Source organism: Rhineura floridana, chromosome 3 (genome assembly GCF_030035675.1).
Source record: "Rhineura floridana isolate rRhiFlo1 chromosome 3, rRhiFlo1.hap2, whole genome shotgun sequence".
In the NCBI taxonomy this organism is placed as follows: domain Eukaryota; kingdom Metazoa; phylum Chordata; class Lepidosauria; order Squamata; family Rhineuridae; genus Rhineura; species Rhineura floridana.
Window position 1 is genome coordinate 2,388,679 of NC_084482.1, and position 22,366 is coordinate 2,411,044.

The 22,366-nt window shown below is 41.7% G+C and overlaps 1 protein-coding gene across 2 annotated transcripts; it reads left to right on the plus strand.

Moving 5' to 3' along the window:
* The first annotated feature begins 51 nt into the window (after positions 1-51).
* LOC133379150 (RIB43A-like with coiled-coils protein 1) lies at positions 52-21,238 on the plus strand. 2 transcript variants are annotated; one of them, XM_061613805.1, is made up of 4 exons: positions 52-176; positions 2,248-2,372; positions 4,022-4,103; positions 20,973-21,238. In XM_061613805.1, the coding sequence occupies exons 2-4, from the start codon at positions 2,256-2,258 to the stop codon at positions 20,999-21,001; spliced, it is 228 nt and encodes a 75-aa protein (XP_061469789.1). In that variant the 5' UTR covers positions 52-176; positions 2,248-2,255; the 3' UTR covers positions 21,002-21,238. The 2 variants fall into 2 exon arrangements, with proteins under 2 accessions (XP_061469789.1, XP_061469788.1); XM_061613804.1 differs by lacking the exon at positions 20,973-21,238 and adding an exon at positions 10,331-10,379.
* Positions 21,239-22,366: the final 1,128 nt, after the last annotated feature.

Below are 22,366 nucleotides of genomic sequence, written 5' to 3' on the forward strand. Positions count from 1 at the left end.
CTTGCCTCCTCTTCAGTTTTTCTTTCTGTTGATAGGCTTCCCGTTTCTAAATTTGCATAAATGGACGTTTGCGTAGAATCAATGCGCCTCTTGCAAGAGTTTGAAAAACTGGTTGGCTCGTTGGCATAGCAACCAGAAGGCAGGCAGAGCAAACCACAGACACACAGAGGGACAAGGTGAGCGTTTAGGGTCATAAATGAAGGCCTCCCAGTTACCTCGCACGTTTAATTTGCAACGTGTGTTGTAATTTCAATCTAGCCGTGCTTACGTGAAAGTAATAGTTTTCAGTGGAATTTACTTCCAAATAGATGTGCCTGAGACTGCTGCAGCCTCAGAGCTTGAGATCCTATGTATGTTTTCTCGGAAGTCCTATTGTGCCCAAGTAAGTGTGCTTAGGACATGTATTTCCAAGGAACCGTGCTTAGGATAAAAGCCCATAACCGTCTGTATTGTATTCTTTCATAACAGTCCAGGGTGACAGCTCATCGCCATTGCCATCATTATTACAGGTGGAGAATTGTGACAAAATAGTACAGTGCAGTCACAGGCCCTTAACAGAAGTGTCCCGGTTGACGATTCCAGCCAAACTCCATGCAATGCTACTTGGGGTTGGAAGGAAGAGTTTCAGGAGGGGGGAAAAGGATACTTTTTTCTCTTCCTGAGGTGTTATATAGTGCTCAAGTGCTATAAAGCTGGGAAGAGTCTGGAACAGAAAGGGATTGGGGAAGGGCTTTGGTTCAGTGGTAGAGCACATGATTTGTACACAAAAAGTCCCAGGTTCAGTTCTCTAGCATCTCCAGGTAGGGCTGAGAAAGGCTTCTGTCTGAAATCCTGGGGAACTGCTGTCAGCCAGTGTACATAATACTGAACTAGATGGACCAATGTTTTTTGACTTAGGATAGGCAGGTCCTTATGGTCCTTCTCTTCCCCCCATTTCTCTTTATAGTGCATGGAGGGGAATTTGTAACAGTACAGGAGGCTGCTTTGTAGTGAGTCAGACCGTTGCTCTATCTAGCCCAGTATTGTCTACACTGACTGACCACAGTGACCCTCCAGAGATTCAGATAAGAATCCCTCTGAGACCTACTAGGAGAAACTGGAAATTGAATCTGGGATCTTCTTGATGCAGAGCATGTGCTCTTCCACTGAACTATTCCTTCCTAACATGTGACCTAACAACAGATAGTCTGCATCTGTGTTAGAATTGCTTATTAATACTGCATGCTTTTTAATGTTTTTAACCCTATTTTAAAAGATGTTCTTAAAGCTTTTTTAAAAAAAATGTTTTTAACATTGTTTTGTTTTCATGTATTTTAAGGTCTGTTTTTATGATGTTTAATATGTTTTTAGCACTTCTGTTTGCCGCCCTGGGCTCCTGCTGGAAGGAAGGGCAGGATATAAATCAAATAATAAATGAATAAATAAATATACTTCCCCACATAAAATCCCTCCTCTCCAAAATTCTATAAACTATCATGGTCCTGAGTGGGCCAATTTCCTCCCCATTCCCTTTTTCCGTGTTCTTTTTATCCTCCAACGAACATTAAACTGTCTTCAGCATTTTCCTTTTTTGGGGACTGCGATAAAGATGAAGTCAGTCTTGGGACACAGAACTAGAAGAAGCAATGACTAGGTGAGGGATAGGGATCCTCAGACCCTTGGGCCACATTTGACCTGCAAGGCCATCTTCCCAAACCACGCCCACCTGCCCCACACCTGACATCTTGCCTAGGTAGAGACGTGGGCAGGTAGAGATGCAGCTGGATTTGTGGGGAACTTGATTGCACAGTCAGTTCCTGCAGCAAGCAGCTTTGCTTGCCATATACTTGATGACTGAGAAGGGCTGAGCACAGGACTTGCAAAGCACTTTGGGTTGTGGTTCCCAAGCATCTGACAACCAGCTGGCTGTCAGGCACTTGGGAATTGTTGCACAAGGGATTTTTATCAGCTGGGTTGTCTCAGCCACCTGTCAAAGTTGGCTTGTGGGGTGGGGACAAAAAAGGTTCTGGCCCACTGTGCCCAAATAGTTCTCTGCCCCTGGACTAGGCAGATCTGATGTGGGGTAAAGCTTCTTCCATGCTCACCCATCTGCAAGGTAATCTAAAATAGACAGATAATTCTAGGCATCTATTCCCACCACTTGGAAGGGAATGGGATAAGGGTAGTTCACAATGGGATGGAAGTGGTCCTGCTTTAGAAACCTGAATCTGTCTCCCTCCCACACACAAACGCATCCCTTGGTTACAGGTGCAGAGATGTATAAAGTGGACATTCAGCCAGATATAAAAGAGGCAGCTGCCACTGAAGCCCGCAGGAACCGGGAGAAACAAAGACAGAGCCGCAGCTTTAATGCTCGCTACCGCACAATGAGGGTGAGATTTGCAGAGCTGTAGAGCCATATGTTGGGAGGAGGGTTGCCTTAATTAGAAACTCTGGAAATGAGTCCTTAAATATCCCTGAGGATACCTCTAAGAAGTAATCCCTATACACAGGCACCTTAACATGAACAGCTCAGCTTGTTCAGTGAGATGTAGTGAGAAGCCATTTGTTGGGGATGTGGGCTAGACTAGGGACAGCCAACATGCCCCTATGACCATTAGCCATGCTTGCTGGGGATAATGGGAGTTGTAGTCCAAAACATCTGGAGGGCACCATGTTGGCTACCCCTGGACTAGGGATTAACCAATGATTCATAAGTAATGATTGATAAATAGAATTAAATAAATAATCTCTCTTAGCACAAAGTCTAAGATTTCAGAGAATTGGAGTATTATTAGTGAAAGGCAGGACTGTTAATCTTCTGAAATTCCAGCACTATAAAAGTAAAGGTGTCCCTGCACTTATAGTGCGAGTCGTTTCCGACCCTTAGGGTGACGTCTTGTGACGTTTACTAGGCAGACTGTTTATATGGGGTGGGATTGCCAGTTCCTTCCCCGGCCTTTCTTTACCCCCCCAGCGTATGCCGGGTACTCATTTTACCGACCACGGATGGATGGAAGTCTGAGTGGACCTCGACCCCTTTTACCGGAGATTCGACTTCCTCCTTCCGTTGGAATCGAACTCTGGCCGTGAGCAGAGCTTCAGCTGTGTTACCGCCACTTACCACTCTGCGCCACGGAGGATCTTACTTCCAAATCCGGTACTATAGGCACCATTTAAAGAGGGCAGCAGTGTTCATCTCTCTGGTTCTAGGGTAGATTGTGCATGAGTATTCCTCAGGAGCACTCATATTTCATGTTCTAGATGCTGAATGGGCCTATATTATACTTCTGGATGCCAAAAGCTTAAACCTGAAGCCTGAAAAACAGCAGATCCATCAGAGATACCTAGGAATTTTGGTAGCAAAGGAGACAGGGGGCATTTAAGTGGGCTTACATCAGAAAAAGCAGAATAGCAGATAAAAAATAACAAACCAAAAGCTGCAAGAACTTGAGCAGAACTGGGCCTTATTGCAACCTTCATCAACCTGGTGCTCTCCAGATGTTTGGACTACAACTCCCATCAGCCTCAGCCAGCACTGTGCCAGCTAAGGCTGATAGGAGTTTTACTATAATCCAAACATCTGGAGGGTGTCATATTGCATCAGCTAGTGGCAGGGCATACAGCAGGTCCTGCCAGATGAGCTGCGAGAGCAGGCAGACTCATTTGACAAGAGGCAGTCCTTTTAAGGTTCTTTGTCCTAAGCCTTTTTGGGCTTTAAATATAATAGCACTTAGATGTGATTCCAGTCATGAACCAGAAGCCAGTAAAGCTGGTATAGAAAGATTGGCATCCCATGCTCCAAATTAACAGGTTTGGTCAACAGCCTGACAGCTGCATTCTGAACTACCTGAAGTTATTAAATAGGAGAGCTCATGCCATTAGTCTTTCAGGTGCCCCAGGGTTCTTTGTTGTCTCTGGTTGGGAGGGCAGCATACAGGAATCCTGTATTCTATTTGCTGAAGAACTTGCTTCTGAAACAGCCACACTGGGTACAGCTACTAACTTGCACAGTCATAGATGTTCTCCATTCTACTTTAAGGTGGACGTGGAAGGTTTGAAGAGCCAGGTGGAAGAGCGAAAACTCAGAGAGAATGCAGAGAAGCGACGGGATGAAGCTTTTGGTAAGCATTTCAACTCCATTTCCCTATGAGGTCTTTTATCTAAATTGTCCCAGGGTGTTGGACCTGGCTGATCTATTAGCCTATTGCATTTCTTTTATGCAAATCAATATCCACAATTATTTTCAAGTCCAAGAAAGTGCATGAGCCCTGGCAGAATGAAATTCATCAACCGCAGTAGGAGCTCTGTAAGGGGCAGTGAGTGGGCAGTCTCTAAGGCCGCAATTCTTCACATGCTTACTCCTGAGTAGGCATTCATGGGATTGTGCTGTAAGTCTCTCTAAAAGGAAGATGCTGCTAGACTGTCCACCATGATCAGTCTTTCTTTGCTTAATGAAATAGCCAGTTCCAACAGGCTTGTCCAGTACCACGCTCTAATTGAGATGTACTGCCTTCAAGTCGATTCCGACTCATGGCGACCCTCTGAATAGGGTTTTCATGAGGCTGAGAGGTCACCCAGTGAGCTTCATGGCTAAATGCTCACTTAAATGTGACCCCAAATCCTTTACAAAGCACAGGATCCCTTAGCAGAAGCACAGAGATTCCTTGGTGAGCAGTCAGTATGAAAATGGTTCCTTGAAGGAAGGACATTTGAAATTCACTACCTTATAACATTGAATGCAACATGCACCTTATTTGAATCCTTAATGTCTATCTTAAAGACCCTCCGTGGCGCAGAGTGGTAAGCGGCGGTAGCGCAGCTGAAGCTCTGCTCACGGCCGGAGTTCGATTCCAACAGAAGGAGGAAGTTGAATCTCCGGTAAAAGGGGTCGAGGTCCACTCAGCCTTCCATCCATCCGTGGTCAGTAAAATGAGTACCCGGCATACGCTGGGGGGTAAAGAAAGGCCAGGGAAGGAACTGGCAATCCCACCCCATATATACGGTCTGCCTAGTAAACGTCGCAAGACGTCACCCTAAGAGTCAGAAACGACTCGCACTATAAGTGCGAGAACACCTTTACTTTAATGTTTATCTTACTGAACTTTTTCTAGACTTGAGCACTACTGATATTGTATACCTTTGTCCCCTCAGTTTGGTTTCATCTACAGTATGGATAGCCTGAGCTTATCTGTGGGCTGGGTGGATGGGTACGAAAAGCTGAATGAAATGATGCTGACAGTCCCTTTCAGCCTGCTGTCCTGACACTCTCAAGGCAAGGCTGTATCTGTGCTGCAATTCTGCAGGAGTGCAGAAAAGCCACAGCACTGGAGGCATTGATCATAAAATCAAATTTCCTAAAAAACACTCAACTTTCTAGCTCTTGTACTTGTAGAGATATAGTTGGAAGTGTACGGTCAATGCTTTAGTGAAATTTCAGAAGCAAAAAGTAGCAAACCTTTGTCAGGTTGCTTTTACATTAGGGTCCTTTAGCACTGCTGAAGCATTGTTTTTCTATAATAAAGCTAGAAGCAAAATTCACAGTGGTTCCACACAGCCCTTATTTCTTTATTTATTAAATTTATATCCCACCCTTCCCCCCAGAAAGAGCCCAGGGCGGTAAATACATATAGTGCTATATTATGTAGCAGGGCTCCATAGCAAAGATCCATCTATGTTTTTTTTTTTTTTTTCAATAATTTTTATTCAGATTTTCATAAAACATACAAGACGAAATCATAAAACATTCAAAGACAAAAAACAAAATCAAAAATAGTTAAACAAAAAAAAAAAAGAAAAAAAAAAGAAAAATAAAAAATAAAGAGTAAAATATTGACTTCCCATTTGTCAAAGATCAAATCAGTTATAAGTCTATAATATATAACAATCCTGTCTCTTAAGTCATATTATAAAATCACTTTCCTCCAGTAGTTATCTTACTTAATCATCAAATCTCATAAACATTACTTTATTCTTTCCACAAAAAGTCAAAGAGAGGTTTCAATTCTTTAAGAAATATATCTATCAATTTTTTTTTCCAGATAAGCATATCGATTAATCCATCTCATTACTAATTATGATAATCTTATTGTCATAACCATAGTCAAAATAAACATTTCAATTAATCCATCACATCAGAATCTGTTAGGTTCAGTAATTTCAGTAGCCATTGTTCTATTATCCCTATTAGTTCCATTTTCCATCTTCCATCTTCAGTAGTCTTGTTAAGTCCAGTAATTTCAATATCCAATCTTCCATTATCAGTATTCCATAATAATCTTGCTGTCAAAGCCATAGTCATATAGTAAGAGTCTGATGGGAATTACCTCTATCCCAAATATTTTCTTGCCATCCATTCTGAATAGGTTGCTGAAATACTGCTGTAAAATCATATCTCTGTTCTTTTTTTCAAAATACACTGGGTCATCTCTTAAAAGTTTTTCCATTGTCACATGGCTGCAGTTAATTCCATAGATTTTCTCTATATTGGGCTCCATCACATCATTCCAGTCCAGAAGATTATCCATGCCATTGATAACTTTATCTCTAGAATCTTCATTAATTTCTTCAGAGATAACATTGAGTTCCAAACAATAGATTTTATTTCTAAAGTCCATAGACTCCAAATCTTGTTCCTGTTCCACGTTTGTTCCAATCTCCGGGATCTCCTCTCTCACAGGGACCCCTGTTCCAGTCTCCAGGGTCTCCTCTCTCACAGGGACCCCTGTTCCAGTCTCCAGGGTCTCCTCTCTCACAAGGACCCCTATGTCTTTAATCTCCTGTGTCTCCAAACAATAGATTTTGTTTCTAAAGTCCATAGACTCCAAATCTTTTTCCTGTTCCACGTTTGTTCCAATCTCCGGGGTCTCCTCTCTCACAGGGACCCCTTCCAGGGTCACCTCTCTCACAGGGACCCCTATATCTTTAATCTCCTGCTTCATTTTACTCAATTCAATTTTCAGCTCCTTACAACCCTGTCGCAGGTTTTGTTTCGTTATCTCAATCTCATCCATTATTTTCTGAAACATAGTTATTTCCAGATTCTCAGCCACTTTCTTAATTGCCATTTTAAAAGAAAAATATAGGAAAACCACTTCTTATTTCAGCAACAATTGGGTTAATACTCCAAACTTGGTGACATCACAGTATAAACAGAGCAGACAGCCTTATCTCTCCATGCTTAAGTAAACAAAATGCAGTTCCCAGGATCGAAACAATTAATGGCGGTCGTCAGGAAACAGATTCGTCAAAATAAAATAGACCAAAAAGAGAGTAGTCTCAGACAATATAATATTCTTCAAAATAAAAATCTGGAATAGAAATCCCTCTTCTGTGTATATCTTTAGAATGCAAATCCAGGACAGCTTTTTGCAACAAAAACAGAGATAAGCTATTAATTAGTGAGTAGCAGAGAGAAGTTATGGCTCCCCAGTGAGATGTCAAAAACCGATCAATCTGGCAAATCTCTTTTAAACAGCAACAATTTAAGTCAAGTAAAAGAAAAATATAGAAAGAAGGGTGCTTGCCTGTTAGTGCGTTCTCTCTTAGAAGATAAGATGAACGTTCGCTTTATCAGATAGAGCTTGTTGTTGAAAATCCGTCCCACCTTCGTCGGCTGGACCTCGTCCCATAAATTAATGAGATCTGGTCGTCCCAACAAAAATAGGCTTTGAGGTTAATCTCTTCGTTTCTCCCTACCCGGGAGAAGTTTAATCAGTCAAAAAAAAAAAAAAAAACCTGACTGATATATCTGAATAAGCTTCTTTTGAGGCAGGAGCCCGTCTCAAAAGCAGGCACAGGCTAAGTCACCCTTCCCGGAAGTCGCAAAGATCCATCTATGTTTATGCAGAAGCAAGTCCCATTCAGGAGAGGTTCCCTGCACCATTAATTAGCAGCTTTCTCCTTGTATTTGTTGCCAGTTTTATTGCTTCCTGTTCAGCACATCAGCAGCATTACTAACAAATATCCTTGTAAGTACTCAGTTCCTGTTCCCTGCGGGGCTGTAATAACTGGATTCCTTTTATTGGTTTTTTGGGGGGGGGTTTATTGTGAAGTGGTGCTGTTTTGGAGGGACAGGATTCTGATGCTCCAAACCTCTTGTATTATATTAGCCTTGGCTAATATCAGAACAGGATGTTTTGGGTGGGCAAAACTTGAGGGGATTTCCTCACATGCCCCAAGATGTAGGAACATAATGAAGATCAGCAGAGCCAGAATGCAACCCACCATATGATTTCTGGCTCTGTCCAATCTATAGTACTTACACACTATTTTATGCAGAATTGAATGGCTTCACTCCTTTAACATAATCGTTGAACAGGGCACAAAGTGGGAAAAGAAGGAAACTGTTCCCACCTGTGGTGGGTCTTTGCTTTTATTTATTTATCTTAGTATTTGTATGCCGCTTTTCACTCCTAGAAAGCCCCCCCCCAAGCAGCTCACATAAATATACAATAAAGACAATTATAAAGAAACTGAAAACTGGCTAAAACATCAAAATAATCAGCAGGAGAACAGTTTTTTACAGATTAAAAACACCTGTTGCTTAGGAGCAAGCAGGAGTGGAACTGTGGTTGTCTTCTCCCACTGAAGGGGACTAAGCATCATTTGATTTGCATAGCCCTGCCTCCAGAGCAAGTGAGAAAAATAGTTTAATAATAATAATAATAATAATAATAATAATAATAATAATATTTAATTTGTGTGTCGCCTATCTGGCAAATAGCCACTCTAGGCGACGTACATTAAAATGGAATAAAATACAATAATATCAAAGCAGTCATATTAGTTACAATAAAATATTGGACAGTCATCAATACCTTCATAAAACATTTACATTTACAGTATATAATGGATGACAATTCATGGAGATTAACCCATCCCAAGGATCTCAAAGGCTTGTTGAAATAGCCACGTCTTCAGGGCCTTGCGGAATACATCCAGGGAAGGGGCATGTCGAAGATCATATGGGAGGGAGTTCCAGAGAGTGGGGGCCACCACAGAAAAAGCCCTCTCCCTAGTGCCCACCAACCTAGCTGTTTTGGTTGGTGGGATTGAGAGAAGGCCTTGCGTGGCTGATCTGGTCAGGCGGCATAATTGGTGGCGGTGGAGGCGCTCTTTCAGGTAAACTGGGCCGAAACCATACAGGGTTTTAAAGGTTAATACCAACACCTTGAATCGGGCCCGGAAAACAACCGGCAACCAGTGTAGATCAAATAACACCGGTGTAATGTGATCACGGTGGCGGCTGTTGGTAAGTAAGCGCACCGCTGCATTCTGTATAAGTTGCAATTTCCGGGTCGTTTTCAAGGGTAACCCCACATAGAGCGCATTACAGTAGTCCAATCGAGAGGTGACCAGGGCATGTACTACGAGCAGGAGCTGTTGAACAGGGAGGTAGGGTTGTAGCCTACGTATAAGGTGTAATTGATACCAAGCTGCCCGGCTCACGGCTGAAATCTGAGCCTCCATGGAGAGCTTGGAATCAAGAACGACCCCGAGGCTGCGGACCTGGTCCTGTAGCGGCAACCTCACCCCGCCAAACACCAGGTCAACATCTCCCAACCTTCCCTTGTCTCCCACAAGCAGTACCTCGGTCTTATCAGGGTTCAGCTTCAGCCTGTTCCTGCCCATCCATCCACTCACGCATTCCAGGCACTTGGATACGGTCTCCACAGCCCTCTCCGGTGAAGATTTGAATGAGAGATAGAGCTGAGTGTCATCCGCATATTGGTGGCACTGCAGCCCAAATCTCCTGATGATCGCTCCCAGCGGCTTTACATAGATGTTAAATAGCATGGGAGAGAGGATAGAACCCTGTGGCACACCACAATTGAGAGGCCAAGGGTCTGAAACCTCATCACCCAATGCTACCTGTTAACGCCTATCGGAGAGAAAGGAATGGAACCACTGTAAAACTGTGCCTCCCAATCCCAAACTCTCCAGGCGATCTAAAAGGATACCGTAGTCAACGGTATCAAAAGCCGCTGAGAGATCCAGGAGGACAAGGAAGGTGCATTCTCCCCTATCCAATGCCCTCCTCATATCAGCTACCAGAGCGACCAAGGCTGTTTCAGTTCCATGTCCAGTCCTGAAACCCAATTGGTATGGATCTAGATAATCCGTTTCATCCAAGTGTGTCTGCAACTGATTTGCCACCACTCGCTCAATGACCTTGGCCAAGAATGGTAAATTTGAAATTGGGCGAAAGTTGTTTAAAATTTGGGGATCCAAGGAGGACTTCTTTAAGATGGGCTTAATAATAGCCTCCTTGAGGGCTAGTGGCATAACACCCTCTTGCAAGGATGCATTGACCATTGCCTTGATCCCCTTGCCCAATCTCTCTTTGCAGCTCATAAGGAGCCACGACGGACAAGGATCAAGTAGACAAGTGGTAGGCCTTACAGATGAGAGCACCTTGTCCACATCCTCAGAAGGAAGAGGCCGAAATCGTTCCCATTTGACCGGTTTGCAACTGGCCAACTCTAGCTCACTCCCTGTATCCATGGTGCACGGAATCGAGCTCCTCAGGTGCTCGATTTTATCAGCAAAGTGCTTTGCCAATTTGTCACAGGAGGCCTTGGACTGTTCCAAGGGTTCCTGAGCAACTGGACCGACCAGGCTTCGGACCACCTGGAACAACCTCCTGGGACAGCACTCTGCTGATGCAATGGAGGCAGCAAAGAATTCCCTCTTTGCTGCCCTCACCGCCACCTGGTAGGCAGCTATTGCTGCTCTAACCTGTGTCTGAGCATCTTCGGAGCGCGACTTCCGCCACCGGCGCTCTAGTCGTCTCACCTCCTGTCTCAGAGTACGCAACCATGGTGTGTACCGTGGTGCTACCTGAGTTCTATTCAGGGGGAGAGGACGTTTTGGAGCCACTCGGTCTAACGCCCCGGCGATCCTCTCGTTCCACTCCATCACCAGGGCTTCGACCGGGCAACCTTCAGCAGGTTCCAATTCCCCAAGCGCCGTCAGGAAACTATCTGGATCCATCATGCGCCTGGGGCGGACCATTCTAATAGGACCTTTACCCCTGTGGAGGGCGTGCGGCATCGAGAGATCTATCTTTGCCAGATAGTGGTCTGACCATGACACGGGGGTAAAAGAAATAACCCCTAACTTCAGCACACTACCCTCCCCCCCTGGGACAAATACAAGGTCAAGAGTATGACCGCCTACATGGGTGGGCTCAATATTACTAAGGCGCAGTTCCCAGGAAGCCATGGTTCCCAGGAAATCCCGAGGAGCTCCAATGAGAGTGGTCTTGGTGTGTATGTTAAAGTCACCCAGAACTAACAGCTCCGGGGACAACATTCGCACATCCGAGATCACCTCCAGCACCTCGGCCAGGGAGTCTGTCGTGCAGCGGGGCGGGCGGTACACGAGCAGGATCCCTAAACTGCCCTTCGAGCCCAACCTCCAGGACATACAATCAACAAAGTTAGTCCCACGAAGGGGAGGTCTGGCAAAGAACAACGACTCTCGATAAATAACTGCCACTCCCCCTCCCCGCCTTCCCACCCTCGGCTGCTGTGCATAACGGAAACCTGGTGGACACATGGCCTCAAGAATAGGAGCTGAGGCTTCATCCAACCAGGTCTCCGTAATACATGCCAGGTCTGCACACTCATCCAAGATCACGTCACGGATGGTAGATGTTTTTTGTACTACAGACCTGGCATTACATATCAGCAGCCGAAGGTCGGTAGGAATCCTGCGTCCCCCAGCTTCCTTCTGGTTCTGGACAGACCTGGAACAAGGGATGGATATTATGTATCTATTCCTTGTTCCTTTAGATTGACGTGGTCTGCCCCCAGCACCATTCCAGCGCCTGCCGCCCAATCTTGTTATGTTTTGGCCCCCTACCCTCCCCCCTTCCTCCCCCCCGATTTACACATGCCCCTATCCCGTCCGCCAATCAACAAGCCTAGATATTAAAAAGTCAAAAGATGATATTAGGCATGGGTCAATCAGGTCCAATACAAAGTGTCACTGGGCTAACCATACACACACTCACACATACATTCATACAGCCAACCACCCATTCATCTCAAACCACAAGCAGCACAAGCAGGCAGATGGCTCTCCCTCCCTGGGCGGTGATGGTCCTCTTCCCCTTGCAGGCACTGGATCTCCCAAGCCCCCTCAGCCAGCCGGCTTATATATCCCCTCCAGAGAAGGGACAGGTGGAACAGTATCAGGCACAGCTGGCTGAGTACCTGGAGCCTGGTCCTGCAAGGTGCCCACGTGCAGAGCAGGAGCCCAAGAAGGAGAGAGCAGAGACGCCAGCCAAGCAGCAGCAGCAAAGCAGGCAGATGGCTCTCCCTCCCTGGGCGGTGATGGTCCTCTTCCCCTTGCAGGCACTTGTTTTCCGGGCCCAATTCAAGGTGTTGGTATTAACCTTTAAATCCCTACACTGTCTCGGCCCAGTTTATCTGATGGAGCGCCTCCAACGCCACCAATTATGCCGCCCGACAAGATCAGCCACGCAGGGCCTTCTCTCAGTCCCGCCAACTAAAACAGCTAGATTGGTGGGGACTAGAGAGAGGGCATTCTCAGTGGCGGCCCCCACTCTCTGGAACTCCCTCCCGTATGATCTTCGGCATGCCCCTTCCCTGAATGTATTCCGCCAGGCCTTGAAGACCTGGCTTTTCAGACAGGCCTTTGGGACTTCCGGGGAGGGTTAATCTCTATGACAAATTGCCTATTACTCTGAACTGTCATTGTGTATAGTTTTTATCATTTGTATTGTATTATTATGATGTATTTTATTGTAACCGAGATGTACGTCGCCTAGAGTGGCCATTGGCCAGATAGGCGACACATAAATTAAATTATTATTATTATTATGGAAGAGGAGATGATTCTCCTTGATTCGTTCTCTGCTGTACCCACGGAGGCCCAAACTGAAATTCTGTTAAGATTTCATGCCTTAAAAACCCTATTAGAGAAGAGACTGAGGCCCTCTAGTTATGGGGGCTCTACTGAAGAAAAACATGGAACAGCAAGGGCCGACGAGGTAGCTACTATAGATCACCACAAACCTGCAGAGAGCTTACCACAAAGATGGACAGAGCATAATTATAATGCCTGTCCAACTCAGACCACAGCCAAAATGAATTCACTAGCTCCTGATATGGAACAAGATTATTCCAAGAAGAACCTGGTATCTACTTCCCACAAGGTCAGATCTCTTGTCTGTACACTCCCGTCCTGGACAGATATGAACGAGGGTCTACACAGAAGACAGTTGCAGTTACGGACTATCCAAGCAATCTATCAAAACCAGTACTCTCAAACATTAGCAGACTTGACCCAATCCTGGATGAAATTACACCCTGCGAGAAGGAGATGGGGCCGCTCTATTTAACACCTACAAGGCCAAAGCTATTTCCCACTCAGTCTGCCCCCCTTTGACAAAGGACAACCCAGCTCACCTCGTACCTATTAATTCTTTCGTGGAACATCTCTGGCTGGAGCAACAAAGCATCCGATTCATCGTTTCTGGAATATCTAAAAAAACATGACTTCATTTTCCTCCAAGAGACCTGGCTCATAGAGGACCTTGCACTAAATGGCTTCACAACCCACCTACTGGAAGCCACTCCAAGTACCAAGGGGGGACGACCGAAGGGAGGCCTTTGCACACTTATCTCGACAAAATTGCGTGCCGTTACTTTTAATTCAACCCCCTTGCCGGGTCTTGCTATCTCCTTGCTGATCAAATTGGACTGGGTGTCTTTACTGCTCATTAATGTTTACTCCCCTACATCTCGTCAAAAAAATACAGGAAAGGATGTTATGACAAGGATAGAACAGTATGTGACCAAGTTGACAGCTTTATATCCTGATGCACTGGTGATCATTGCAGGAGATTTTAATGCCAGAATTGGCAAGAATGATGAAGCCAACTATTCTAGATTCCTTTTTTTTTTTTTTTAATAATTTTTATTCAAATTTTTCAAAAGACAGACAAAACAAAGTCAAAAAAACATAACAATACATCAACAAAAAATGAAAATAAAATAGTTGACTTCCGATTTGTCGCAGATCAGCTATAAGTATATAATATACATCAAACCTGTCCCTTAATGTATACATACAGAGTCCCTTTTCTCCGTAGGCTGTCTTAATTAATCGTCAAATCCCAGTATCATCATTTTATTTTGATCTTTCAACAAAAAGTCTAAGAGAGGCTTCCATTCCTTAAGAAATGTATCTGTCGATTTTTCTCTAAGTAAACATGTCAATTTGTCCATTTCTACTAAATCCATTAATTTCAATAGCCATTCTTCCATTGTTGGTATTGATTCCATTTTCCACTTTTGTGCATATAATAATCTTGCTGCCGTAATCATATATAATATTCTTCCATATTTCTTTTCTATTTGTTTATCCATAAAACCCAATAAAAAAAATTCTGGTTTTGACTGAATATTTATCTTTAGAATTTTTTGCATCTTCCTACCTATCTGTGCCCAAAATGATTTTGCCTTTTTACATAACCACCACATATGATAAAATGATCCTTCTTGTTGTTTACATTTCCAACAAACATTAGAAACATGACTATACATTTTTGACAACTTTTCTGGAGTCATGTACCAACGGTACATCATTTTATAAAAATTTTCTTTAAGATTATAGCATAGTGTAAATTTCAAACCTTTTTTCCACATATTTTCCCATTGATCCATTTGTATGTTATGACCAAAATTTTTTGCCCACTTTACCATACACTCTTTTACTTGTTCTTCCTCCATATCCATTTTCAATAAGAGTTTATACATTTTCGCAATTATATTTTCATCATTTGTACACAATCCTATTTCAAAATCAGATTTACTTATTTCAAACCCATACATTTTCTTGTCCATTTTATATCTTTCTAACAATTGTAAATAGGCAAACCATTGAAAACTATATCCTTCCTTTGTCAGTTGTTCTCTCTCTTTCATTGTATATTCTCCATGTACATTTTCTAATAGTTCTTGATAAGTTAACCATTTCTCTTTTCCAGTCATTTCTCTTCTATAAAACGCTTCTTGACTTGAGACACATAATGGTATTTTCGAATAAAACCTTGGTTTGTATCTATTCCATATTTTCAACAGAGGACGTCTTATAAAATGATTGTTAAAGTCTACATTTACTTTTACTTTGTCATACCATAGATATCCATGCCATCCCCACTTCAAATTATGGCCCTCCAAATCCAATAGTCTTTTATTCCTCAATAAAATCCATTCCTTTATCCAGACTAAACAGCAGGCAGCAAAATAAAGTCTCAGATTTGGTAATCCCAGTCCTCCTCTTTCTTTGGCATCTTGTAGTAGTTTAAATTTAACTCTTGGTTTTTTTCCTTGCCATACAAATTTAGAGATATCTTTTTGCCATTGTTTAAAAGGTAAATCAGAGGATATTACAGGTATTGTTTGAAACAAAAACATCATTCTCGGTAATACATTCATTTTTATCACAGATATTCTACCCATTAATGACAGTTGTAGTTTATCCCATCTTAGCAAGTCTTTCTTAATCTCTGTCCATAATTTTTCATAATTATTATGAAACAACTTTGAATTTTTATTTGTCATAATGATACCTAAATATTTCAACTTTTTTCTATTGTAAAATCTGTCTTGTCCATTAACTCTTTCTGTTCCCTTAAAGTTAAATTTTTCACCAACATCTTTGTTTTTTGATTGTTGATCTTAAATCCTGCTAACGGTCCAAATTCTTTTAATTTGTCCATCAATATATGAATTCCTTCCAAAGGGTTTTCTAGTACAATTATCAAGTCATCAGCAAATGCTCTCAATTTATATTCTTCTTTTTTTATCTTTAATCCCGAAATCCTTTTATCTTGTCTTATATCTCTAAGCAGCATTTCTAAGACCAGAATAAATAAAAGGGGAGATAATGGACATCCCTGTCTTGTACCCTTTTGTATTTCACATGAATCCGTTAAATCTCCGTTAACAATTATCTGGGCCTTCTGAGATGTATAAATCGATCTAATCCATTTTATAAAATTGTCTCCAAAATCCATTTGCTCCAAAACCTGAAACATAAATTTCCAATTCAAATTATCAAATGCTTTTTCAGCATCTAAAAAAATCAAAGCTGCTTGTTTATCATTTCGTTGTTCTAAATATTCCAACACATTCAAGACATTCCTGACGTTGTCACGTAATTGTCTTTTAGGTAAAAACCCTGATTGATCTTCCTGAATAAATTGTTGCAATATTATTTTCAATCTTTCTGCCAAGATCATTGTAAAAATTTTATAGTCATTATTCAATAGAGATATTGGCCGATAATTTTTTGTTTTAGTTAAATCTTGCTCCTCTTTAGGTATTAATGTTATATTAGCATTTTTCCAACTATCCGGTATCTTTCCCTCTTGCAGAATAAAATTCATTGTAGACTGTAAAGGTAGCAAGAGTTCTTCCTCCAAACATTTATAATACATTGCAGATAACCCATCTGGTCCTGGCGCCTTTCCTAATTTAATTTTGTTTATAGCTTCAGATATCTCTCTTGATGTAATAGGGCCATTAATAGCTTGTCTCTGAAAATCTGTAATTTTAGGCAAATTCTGTTTAGATATATACTCTTCTATTTTTTCAGATGGAATTTCCTGACACTTGTACAATGTTGAATAATATTGATGAAAAATCTTTTTGATTTTTACATTATCTGTCAGCGTCTCATCTCCTTCTTGTATCTTTAAAATAATATTTTTTTGACGTTCTTTTCTTAATTTATATGCTAACCATTTCCCAGGTTTATTTGCAAATTCAAAAGTCCTTTGTTTAGCAAAATTTAGTTTCCTTTCAATTTCTCTAACTGTCAACATTGACACTTGTTTCTGTAACATTTTAATTTGATTTACAATAGAAACTTTAGTTGGATTCTTTTTCAATTCTTCCTCTTTTTGTTTTATTTCTTCCAAAATTAATTGCATTTTCTGTTGTTTCTTTTTTTTTAATTCAGAGTTACATTGAATAAAATATCCCCTCATAAATGCCTTACTTGTATCCCAAACGATATTTTCACTTGTTCCTTTATGTAAATTATGTTCAAAAAACTCTTTTAATTTCTTCTTACATTCTTGTACTACTTTGTCATTCTGAAGTAAAGATTCATTTAGTCTCCATCTAAATCCAAGATTTTTTTTTTTTAAAGTTAATATCACAGGATTGTGGTCCAAAAAAGTTTTTGGTAATATATCCATTTTAAAAATATCCTTCGCTAAAATTTTAGACATCCAAATCATATCAATCCTCGAGAATGTTTTGTGTCTTTCTGAAAAATAAGTAAATTCCTTTGCGTTATCATTTATATATCTCCAGGTATCCACCAATTCTAAATGTTCCATCAGTTCAAAGCAAATCTTCGGTAATTTACCCTGTGTCTCTTTGATATTTTTTTCAGAAAGCCTATCAATTTTTGGTGAGATTACCCCATTCCAATCACCCATGACGCACCAATGATCATATGAAAACTCTGACAATTTTTCCATAAGTCCTGTGTAAAACCTTGTTTTATCTTCATTGGAAGCATAAATACCCACTATCAAAATGTTTGTACCCTGTAAAGTAATTTCAACCCCCACAAATCTACCACTATCATCCAGTAATACCAATTTAGGAAGCAATTGTGGGTTAATGTAAAGAACAACTCCATTTTTTTTTTTGGTCCAGCTGAAATAAATTCTTCACCCAAATTTTTACAAATCAAATATTTGGAATCTTTCTTCTTAATATGAGTTTCTTGTAAACAAATTATATCCAATTTTAATTTTTTCAAATAATGAAACACTTTCTTTCTCTTCTGCGCCGTGTTGGCTCCATTTATATTCCAAGTTAGATATTTGTAATCCATCTTTAAGCGTGTATTTTAAAATGTGCCTGATGCTCCTTTTAATCCATCATCTTCCTTCCCCTCCTCTGCATATCCTTGTTGACTTTGTTTCCCAGGAATTATATCCATATCTTTGAGTTTATCTTCTTCCATATCTTTTGAAGCTTTTCTCAAGAAGTCCCTTGCTTTTTGAACAGTATTCAATCTATATTTCTGTTGTCTGAATGTAAAGATCACTCCTTCTGGAACATCCCATCTAAATTGAATTTTGCATTGCTTAAGTTTTTCTGTAAGGAAAGCATATTCTTTTCTCTTACGTAGAAGTCTAATAGGAATTTCTTTCATCACCAGTATTTCCTTACCATCAATTTTAAAGGTATTTTTAAAGTGTTGCTGTAATACCATATCTCTGGTCGTCTTCTTTATAAAATGAACAAGCACATCTCTTGGAATTTTTTTCATTGTTGCATATCTGGAATTAATTCTATAAACTTTGTCTATTTCAAATTCCATCCGATCTTCATTCAAATCCAGAAATTTTACTAAAGCATTAACAATTTTATCTCTAATGTCTTCACCTATTTCCTCAGGGATTGCACGGAATCTCAAACAATGCTCTTTATTTCTCATTTCAGTCACAGCCAAATAGTCCAAGTTTTTTTCTAATTCCAGATTTAATATATCTGTTCTATTCTCCAAGATTTGTACCTTTTCTTTAGTATTTTTTGCATCCTCCTTTATTTGCCCAATTGTCCCTTTAATCTCATCCACTTGTGTTTTAATATAGTCTTTTATATCTATCAATTCAGTTTTCATTTCCTGTTTTATAGCATTAATCCCTTCCATTATTTTTTGAAACATATCTGGGGGTATAGCCCCTTCCTGTGGGTCAATAAAACCTCTTCGCTCCTGGGCCCTAGTTGCTTTTTTAGTTGTCATTTTCAAAAGAAGCCTTTAATTTCTGATATTAACCACTGTTCCAAAACCTAGAGGCAGTCTATTTCTTTTTTTTTTCCTCCACCAACAAAAGAGTTAATATTCCAGGCCTGTTATTATAGTCCAGCCAGCACAACACAGTTCTTATCTACGTCCAAGAATGCAAAACAATCCTGGTTCCCAGTACAGCCAACACCAAGCGATTAGTAACATATACGAACAGCAGATTCGTCCAAAAAAAAATAGTCCAAGGAGAAAAATAGTCCAAAATATATTTCCATCAAATAATAATTACCTCTCATCCGTTTTTAAACTTTAAAGCTCCAAATTCAGGCCAGCTTTTTGTCATAAAAAAAAAAAATAAGTTGTTTACATTTTCTTTCTTCCTTAATTATATTTAAAAGAGAAAAAGTATGACTCACCCAGGTTTCTCAGTTGCTGATTCGTAAACAAATCCCTTTTATTGTAGTAATTTAAGCCAAATGATAAGATTTAGACAGAAGTAGGCTCGCTGGTTAAGGACGTTTTTTTTTTTGAAGGAAAAAAAACGCTTCGCTTTATCCCAGTACAGCTTGCATGGAAGTCCTGACTCCGTCTTCAGCCGATCGGCATGCCTTCTTATCTCAGGAATTTCCTGATCAATTCCAGCCGCCGACAGCTCAACGAAGTCTTGTGGAAAATCTGATCGGTTCTCCTATACCTTGGAGAACATTTAAGCCAGTCAAAGTTTCCTTTTAACTGGCTTTTAACCTGAAAAAAGCTTGCTCTGAGGCAGAGATCTCTCAGAGACAGTCACCAGCTGAGCACTCACTTCCGGGAAGTCTATTCTAGATTCCACATCCCAGCACCATCCATAGACGGCCCTTTTAATATTCCAACCAGACGATCGAAAGATAAAGGCATTAGCTTTGCCGGGCTTTGCCTTATGCAAATGTTGAACAACTTGAACCTAGTCTTACTAAATGGACATGTGAATGGAGACATTAACGGTGAATTTACTTTTCTGTCTGCTCATGGAACCTCCACGATTGACTTTTTTATCGTCTCTCATGAGCTATTTAGGGCAGTGTCATCGTGCTCGGTGGGCAACCGCTCCGAAACAGTTAGAAAACAGCTTAAAGTGGCATGATTCCAAATTCTGCGTTGGGTGAATGAAGTTTATTTATTTATTTGTTATTTGATTTATATCCCACCTTTCCTCCCAGTAGGAGCCCAGAGCAGCAAACAAAAGCACTAAAAACACTTTAAAAGTAATAAAAACAGACTTTAAAATATATTAAAACAAAACATCTTTAAAAACATTTTTAGAAGCTTTAAAAACTTTTTTTTAAAAAAAGAAAAGGTTTAAAAACATATTAAAAAGCAATTCCAACACAGACTGGGATAAGGTCTCAACTTAAAAGACTTGCTAAAAGAACACTTCAGGGTACAGTTTTCCCAGGTTGAGTAAGCCCCATTGAATACATTGGGACTTGCTTCTCAGTAAACAAACTAGGATTGCACTATAAATATCTTTACAGGTTGTATAAATAATAAACATATTTGATAGTCATGCTTATATAAATATTTTCATAGAATCATAGAATAGTAGAGTTGGACGGGGCCTATAAGGCCATCAAGTCCAACCCCCTGGTCAATGCAGGAATCCAAATCAAAGCATTCCCGACAGATGGCTGTCCAGCTGCCTCTTGAATGCCTCCAGTGTTGGAGAGCCCACTACCTCTCTAATAATTGGTTCCATTGTCGTATGGCTCTAACAGTTAGGAAGCTTTTTCTGATGTCCAGTCGAAATCTGGCTTCTTGCAACTTGAGCCCATTATTCCATGTCCTGCACTCTGGGACAATCGAGAAGAGATCCCGGCCCTCCTCTGTGTAGCAACCTTTCAAGTACTTGAAGAGTGCTATCATATCTCCCCTCAGTCTTCTCTTCTCCAGGCTAAACATGCCCAGTTCCTTCAGTCTCTCCTCATAGGGCTTTGTTTCCAGTCTCCTGATCATCCTTGTTGCCCTCCTCTGAACCTGTTCCAGTTTGTCTGCATCCTTCTTGAAGTGCAGAGACCAGAACTGGATGCAGCACTCAAGATGAGGCCTAACCAGTGCTGAATAGAGGGGAACTAATACTTCACGTGATTTGGAAACTATACTTCTGTTAATGCAGCCTAATGTATCAATTGCCTTTTTTGCAGCCAAGAGGGAGTGGTCCCTGGCTGTCTGAAAGAGGCGGCGGTGCGACCACTTCTGAAAAAACCTTCCTTGGACCCAGAAAACTTCAACAGCTACAGACCAGTGGCAAATGTTCCATTCCTGGGCAAGATCTTGGAACGAGTGGTTGCTAGCCAGCTCCAGGCGCTATTGGATGAAACCGATTATCTAGATCCATTTCAATCGAGTTTCAGGCCTGGTTTTGGCACTGAGACGGCCTTGGTCGCCCTGTTTGATGACCTATGTCGGGAGAGAGACAGAGGGAGTGTAACTCTGTTGATTCTCCTCGATCTCTCAGCGGCTTTTGATACCATCGACCATGGTATCCTTCTGGAGAGGCTTGCGGAGTTGGGAGTTGGAGGCACTGCTTGGCAGTGGTTCCGCTCCTACTTGGCGGGCCGTCTCCAGAAGGTAGTGCTTGGGGAACACTGCTCAACACTGTGGGTTCTCCAATGTGGGGTCCCGCAGGGTTCGGTTCTGTCTCCCATGCTTTTTAACATCTACATGAAGCCGTTAGGCGCGGTCATCAGGAGTTTTGGAGTGTGTTGTCATCAGTACGCTGATGACACGCAACTCTACTTCTCCTTTTCATCTTCTTCAGGTGAGGCTGTTGATGTGCTGAACCGTTGCCTGGATGAGAACTAACAAACTGAGGCTCAATCCTGACAAGACCGAGATGCTGTTGGTGGATGGTTTCTCTGATCGGATGGTGGATATATATCCTGTTCTGGATGGGGTTACACTCCCCCTAAAGGAGCAGGTTCGTAGTTTGGGAGTCGTTTTAGACTCTTCCCTCTCACTTGAGGCTCATGTAGCCTCGGTGGCACGGAATGCGTTCTACCAACTTCGGTTGGTAGCCCAACTACGTCCCTATTTGAGTAAGGAGGACCTCACATCAGTGGTACATGCTCTGGTAACCTCGCGTTTGGAGTACTGCAACGCGCTCTACGTAGGGCTACCTTTGAAGACAGTTCGGAAGCTTCAGCTAGTGCAAAATGCGGCGGCCAGATTGCTAACAAGGACCAAGCGGTCTGAGCATATAACACCTGTTCTGGCTCGCCTGCACTGGCTTCCAATATGCTTCCGGGCCAGATTCAAAGTGTTGGTATTAACCTATAAAGCCTTATATGGCGCGGGACCACGATACCTGTTGGATCGCCTCTCCCGATATGAACCCGCCCGTACACTATGGTCTACTACGAAGGCCCTCCTCCGGGTTCCGACTCATAGGGAGGCCCGGGGGGTGGCGACAAGATCTAGGGCCTTCTCAGTGGTGGCCCCCGAACTGTGGAAGAGTCTCCCCGAGGAGGTGCGCTTGACGCCAACATTATTATCTTTCCGGCGCCAAGTTAAAACCTTCCTCTTCTCCGAGGCATTT